The sequence below is a fragment of the Chenopodium quinoa genome, unplaced genomic scaffold, assembly GCF_001683475.1.
Source record: "Chenopodium quinoa cultivar QQ74 unplaced genomic scaffold, ASM168347v1, whole genome shotgun sequence".
In the NCBI taxonomy this organism is placed as follows: Eukaryota; Viridiplantae; Streptophyta; class Magnoliopsida; order Caryophyllales; family Amaranthaceae; genus Chenopodium; species Chenopodium quinoa.
Genome location: NW_018742287.1, coordinates 1,055,045 through 1,061,334, shown reverse-complemented (window position 1 = coordinate 1,061,334; position 6,290 = coordinate 1,055,045). Strand labels below are relative to the sequence as shown.

The following is a 6,290-nucleotide window of genomic DNA, read 5'->3' as shown; positions in this document are numbered from 1 at the left end:
GTTTCTGAAATTTCGACGAACTTACTATTCATGTGGTCAAAATAAAATAACTTTAACCACATTTTATGATTTATACAATCAAAATAAATTAACAAGTTTGATATTATTAAATTCCCGTTATGCTAAATTTTTCAAATATCAACTTTTTAAAAAATTTACTTATACATAGCTGAAGTTATTAGTGGTCAAAGATGTTCATTGGAAACCGTGCAAATGCAAAGTGAGTCGAACTTCCAGGAATGGAGGGAGTAGATTATCATTAGAATTCTTCACAGATTTAATAAAAAAATTTCAATTAGAGTTTGTGATTTCTCATAGTTTCAATGGAAGTGATTCTTATAATAATTATTAAATTATGTTATATGAATTTTCCATAATTAGAGCATCATTATTGGTGAACAAAAAAAAAATGGTTCATGGGTCACTATCACCATTTCTCTCTCATCCACATCAACCCAACAAACCATTTACAATATTCACTCTTAACAATGAACACTAAACAATGGTTCATCATCAATATTCCCTACCCCACCTTATTTTATTTTTGTAAATATAATCTATTTAATTCATAATTATAATTTATTAACTCAATGTCAATGTAATTAATTGACGTATTTAATTTTTTAATCGTGATTACTAATTAAGAAATTATCGCATTTTTTTATCAGCTTTTTTAAAAACTAATTCTTGTGATCAATATTTTTAAACAACGACGCAGCTAATTTTAATTAACATAATTAAAAAAAAAAAAAAAAAGAGGTACAAATCGTGATTACAGTACTACAACTATAATCAAGTACATTTTTTAAAAAAAAAAAAAAGAACTACTACACATCGTTTTGTAAGATGTCCTTAGGGATAACCATTTGTTGTAAACCTAATTGCGTAAGTTCTCGTTGTTACCAAATTTATTCCATATATGTGCGACCAAGTCATTTTTTAGCTGCAAATGAGTTTGTTGATCCTCAATCTCTGTTCTACGAGTCAAGTATAAGCCGATATCCACAATACGATCAGTACGGTACTCGGTAGTGTCCTCATTAGCGTTGCCTCCAGCATTCATAAAGTCATTGGTATTAACGTTATTTTGATATGTCTCTCGTTCATCTTCAACGATCATATTATGTATTATGATGCAGGCGAGCATGATATTGTGGAGTATGTCGGTATCCCACGCCAAAGACGGCTTTTTAATAATGGCAAAACGAGCTTGAAGGACCCCAAATGCGCGTTCAACGTCTTTCCTTGCAGCTTCCTGGTGTTTTGCGAATAAACGATCCTTACGAGCTTGTGGACTCGTAATGGATTTCACAAAAGTAGCCCATCTAGGGTAGATTCCATCAGTAAAGATAATACCCATTCGTATAATGATGACCATTGACTACGAAGTTCACAGCAGGTGTTCGACCCTCTAAGACGTCTTCGAACACAGGGGATCGATGAAGCACATTAATATCGTTGCAGCTACCTGGCATCCCAAAGAACGAATGCCATATCCATAGATCTCTGTCCGCAACTGCCTCCAGTACGAGAGTTGAAACTCCTGCTCTTCCTTGATACTGCCCCTTCCATGCGTGTGGACAGTTCTTCCACTCCCAGTGCATACAATCAATGCTGCCTATCATGCCAGGAAATCCACGTTCTTCCCCAATACGTAGAAATCTTTCCATATCTGCGATGTTTGGACGGCGTAGGTACTGATCACCGAACTGGTTGATGACACCTTCTGTAAAATTTTGGAGTGCCAATCGTGAACTAGCCTCACTTATACGGACATAATCATCACAAGCGTCTGAAGCACACCCGTAAGCTAGTTGTCTAACGGCCGCAGTGCACTTTTGAAGTGGAGACAACGCAAGACGACCTGCCGCATCTCGCCTTTGTTGAAACCAAGGGTCATGTTGGGTCACTGCGTTGAGAAGGCGCTCAAACACATGTTTACGCATTCGAAACCGGCACCGGAACAAGGAACTTGGATAAACTGGGACTTCCGCGAAATAGTCATTGTATAACCGTGCATGACCTTCTTCGCGTCCCCTATCCTTTCGGGGCTCAGTAGATTTGCGTCGGCGTTGCTGAGTGGCAGCTTGAATAATTGGTGGAATGTACTCATGCATTACGTGTTGTATCATAAGACACACTTCATTATGTTGTTGAACTCTAAGCTCCCTTCCCTCATCATCCGAGTTAGATGAAGATGAAGAGGAATCGGTTGAGCTTAAGTTGAAACTGTTTGAATTCATTTTCTACGTAAGAAATGTAAGATAGAGTGAGGTTTTCTAATAATAACTGCAAACGATTTATGTGTTTGTGTGTAAAATAAATGAAAGAATGGTGTTTATTTATAGTGAACTAATTTGTAATTCTTCTTCAGAAATAACTGAATATAAAGAGACAAAGATCACATGGGCTATGACAAACACTAGATTAGAACCACACAGAAATTGAATGGAGAAGAAGGGTTTCACATGGGCTAACAAAGGGGAAATTAAGATACTGACACAATTATATATAAAGAGACAAATTGATATAATTGAATAAAGAGACAAAGATCACATGGGCTATGAAAATGGGATAGTGGAAAAGATCCATTTTACTGATTAATTGATAAAGTACAATTAATTGGAAATGAGTACAAGAGGTTGAACTGGAATTGAAAACTTATCACTACTGAAAATGAAGATTACAGTGCCTAAGCATCATTAGTGAAACTTTTAATTTTGTTCTGAAGTATTACTATCATTTCGTCTTCCCACTGTTCTCGGTTTACTTTCTGTTCTAGACGAGCTAGTTGCTCTCAGTGGATCCTATGTTGTTCTAGCTCAATTTTCCGTTGTTTCCTTGCCTCCTTGCGCTCCTGTATTTCAAGCCTCTTCATTTCTGCTTCGTTTGACACATTCATCGAATCCCCAAATAGCTGCAATCGGGTGTTGAATGTTTCTAATTCCTTAAATGCTTCACTTGATGGAGCTTTACCCTTCAACCTCGACTTAGCCTTTTTAATTCCTTCAGCACGAGCTACTCTCTCATCATCGACACCCATGCTGGTCGGTGTAGTAGGTGAGGAATTGTCACCCTCATCCCGTGTCCTCTTCCCACTACTTCCGCTCCCTACAGACTCATCCGTCAGTGGAGTTGAATGTGGACGTCCCACCGAAGGCTTGAATGTTTGTTGGTCCAAGAAAGATCGGAATTTGTCCCACTTCCTAATTTGGATCCATTCCTCGTAGAAGGTGAATCGTCCGAACGAGTTCTCATGGATTTTGTGGGCCTCTTGGATAACATCATCTTCGTTATAGCCACTTCCCTTTCGCTTCCGGGCCTTATCATAGCTTTCGCACCACTTTAACACGGCTTCAGAGATTCGCATCCACCTTCCCTTCAAACTACTAATAGTTCGTAGGGATATTTCAACTGGATTCGATTCCCTGGCAGCATCGTATGCGTCCAAGACTCTGTTCCAAAATACACCCTTCTTTTGATTTGTGCCGATAATTATGTTGGTGCTGGTGTTCATGTAGGCGGATATAAGAGCCGCAGTTTCTGATCGCGACCAACTTCTATTGTTTGAACAACCAACACGAAATTCCGGAGTTGATTGGAGTGGTTGCTGTAACATTTGAGTGAAGTTTTGATGGGGGGAAGGAGTTTCATTTCCCTCACCATCATCCTCGCATTCTTCATTTGCCTCATCTTCTTCAGATAAGACATTGCTCGATTCCCAAATATTGGGATTCAGTTGTTGTGACGGAAAATAGCCAGATGCAGCACCATATTCACCGTAACCCATTGGTGTCATGGATGGATTTGGGAAATTTGAATTGCTTTGAGAAAAATTAAAATTTTGAGGGAAATTTGGTGGATTATATGGGAAACTTGACTGGGGTCTTTGAGGATAAATACTAGAAAAATTATAGGGTATATTTGTGGGTGTTTGTGAAAAATTAGGGGGATTTGGATAGAAATTAGCTTGATTTGGGATAATATTTTGACCCAAATTTTTTTTCTGCTTTCTATTTGTATTGGGGTTGGTATTAGCATCCATAATTATAATTTATAATTGGAAAAAATAAAAAAATAATATTAATGTAATAATAATAATAATAATAATAATAATAATAATAATAATAATAATCTTAATAATCTTAATAAACAGAAATAATAATAATAATAATAATAACGATAATAATAATAATAATAATAATAATAATAATAATAATAATAATAATAATCTTAACAATCTTAATAAACAGAAAAAATAATAATAATAATAATAATAATAATAATAATAATAATAATAATAATAATAATAATAATAATAATAATAATAATAATAATAATAATAATGATGATGATAATAATAATAATAACGATAATAATAATAATAGTAACGATAATAATAATATTAATGATAATAAATAAAAATAATAATAACAATAATAATATTAATATTGGTAAAAATAATAATAATATTGGTAATTAGTGAGGGGATTTTTGAAGAGAAAAATATAGTAGAAAAGAAAATGGATTTTTAAAGTTGAAGAAAGTATATCAATATGGGTGTCTATTTATAGAGGGGAAAAAAAGAAAGTCGTTGGTAATTTTTTTTTTTTTGTGGATTTGTATTTTGTAAAATATATCTGTTGTAAAATTACAACGGATATATTTAAAACTAACAACACGTGTCAAGTAGCGGTTGGGCCAAGTGGCGCGCTCCCTTGAAACGACGTCGTTTTGCAGTGGAAAAATTGGGTGGGGCCCACAACGAATTTGTTCCTCTGACTGATTGCAGCAACAATCGAACTTGCAACCACTCAAGATGAACAAACTTAGAGTTTGCCATTAAGCCAACCATTTTATTGTTCACTCATTGTGAACCATTTAATTGTTCACCCTTAAGGGTGCTCTATAACATAATTTAATTAAAATTGTTATTCGGTGAATTTTGGCTAGTACATTTAATCTATCATAAATGTTAATTTTAGATGGACTTTATGTTCCTTTGTAGAAGGATTAATATTCAAATTATATTTACCAAAAAAAAATAGGAAAATTTGTTATTATTAATCTCAACTTTAGGCCATTTACTTTCATTAATCTCAACTATCAATTATTCCTGAATAATCCCAACTTTAGGGGGCATTTTCTTTCGGCCCAAACCGGTCAACAAAAGTCAATGACCTGTTATACCAGGTTTTTGAACACGTGTCAACACGTGATTTGTCTAAAAAATTAAAAAAAACAAAAAAGTTTTTTTAAAAAAAATTAAATAAAAAAAAACAAAACCACTACCCCCATACTCCCGCCGGATCACCTTTCCCCTTCCCCGCTTGCCGGAATCCAGCCCCATCGTTACCCTGACCCCGGAACCGCCGACCGGCGTTTCCACTCCCTTCCCCCATCCCGTAAAACGCTCCCCATATCCCCCTGCCGGAAAACAAATTGAAACCATCCCCTCCCCTTCCTAGCCCAGCTAGCCGGCCAGCCACCTTATCGAAAAATCCCTCCAAACCCCAGCGCAACCCTTTCCTCCGCACAGCACCCTTCCTTCGTCGACAGAAGATATCTGAACGTCTTTGAATAAGATAAGGATTATCATATGAGAAGTTTTACTCAATTTCAAACTCTTTGATATTTATCTTTTCGGAAAGGATAAACTAGAACCTTCTAAAAACTTCTAAAAGAATCCTAATTGGTTTAGGATTGGGAATAAGGTACTTGGACCCTCACATGATCATTGGGTTGTAAGTAAGGTGGACCTAGGTCCGATTTGGGCTTGGTTTAGTATTTTGGTCGCAAATACTTAGCTACATAGTGATGCAGCTAAACTAGATACGACACCATCAAAACACAACATTTTTCTAATATAACGCAAGATCTCTTTATCCTTTTCCTTTCTTCTTCAACATTCTTCCTTGAGTTCCTTTGTCAACATTCTTCCTACAAGATTTTTCTTTGATTTTATAATTTTTGGAGTTTGTGATTCTTGTTTTGATGGATATACTCCTCTCATTTAAAATCTATAAGTTTTAGTAACAATCAATTGAATTTATTGAAGAGGAAAGAGAAAAATTGAGGAGAGAGAAAGTTGAAGGTCAAAAAAGGTTAAATTTTTTCAATTTGTAATTGTAATTTGTATGATATGATTTCGCAGTTCATGATTATTTATTGTTTGACTATTTGAGTTTTGTATGAATATCAATTGAATTGCTTAATTTGTAATGAATATCAATTGGGTTGCTTAATTTGTGATGAATATCAATTTATTGTAGTCATTCTCTCTTTCCCCT

General features: G+C 35.1%; 2 protein-coding genes across 2 annotated transcripts; both read right to left on the bottom strand.

Moving 5' to 3' along the window:
- Positions 1-877: 877 nt before the first annotated feature.
- LOC110685652 (putative nuclease HARBI1) lies at positions 878-2,243 on the bottom strand. The gene is made up of 2 exons (XM_021862188.1): positions 1,429-2,243; positions 878-1,325 (listed from the first exon to the last, which is right to left on the bottom strand). The coding sequence occupies exons 1-2, from the start codon at positions 2,241-2,243 to the stop codon at positions 878-880; spliced, it is 1,263 nt and encodes a 420-aa protein (XP_021717880.1).
- A 554-nt stretch (positions 2,244-2,797) lies between these two features.
- LOC110685641 (glutathione S-transferase T3-like) lies at positions 2,798-3,790 on the bottom strand. Its single transcript, XM_021862180.1, has one exon. It carries the CDS (start codon positions 3,788-3,790, stop codon positions 2,798-2,800), a length of 993 nt encoding a protein of 330 aa, XP_021717872.1.
- Between the last annotated feature and the right edge of the window lie 2,500 nt (positions 3,791-6,290).

Coding starts and splice junctions, on each gene's coding strand:
- LOC110685652 (XM_021862188.1), bottom strand. CDS start 2,243: ATGAATTCAAACAGTTTCAACTTAAGCTCAACCGATTCCTCTTCATCT. Junction 1,326..1,428: donor GTGCTTCATCGATCCCCTGT/GTTCGAAGACGT, acceptor AATCTACCCTAG/ATGGGCTACTTTTGTGAAAT.
- LOC110685641 (XM_021862180.1), bottom strand. CDS start 3,790: ATGGGTTACGGTGAATATGGTGCTGCATCTGGCTATTTTCCGTCACAA.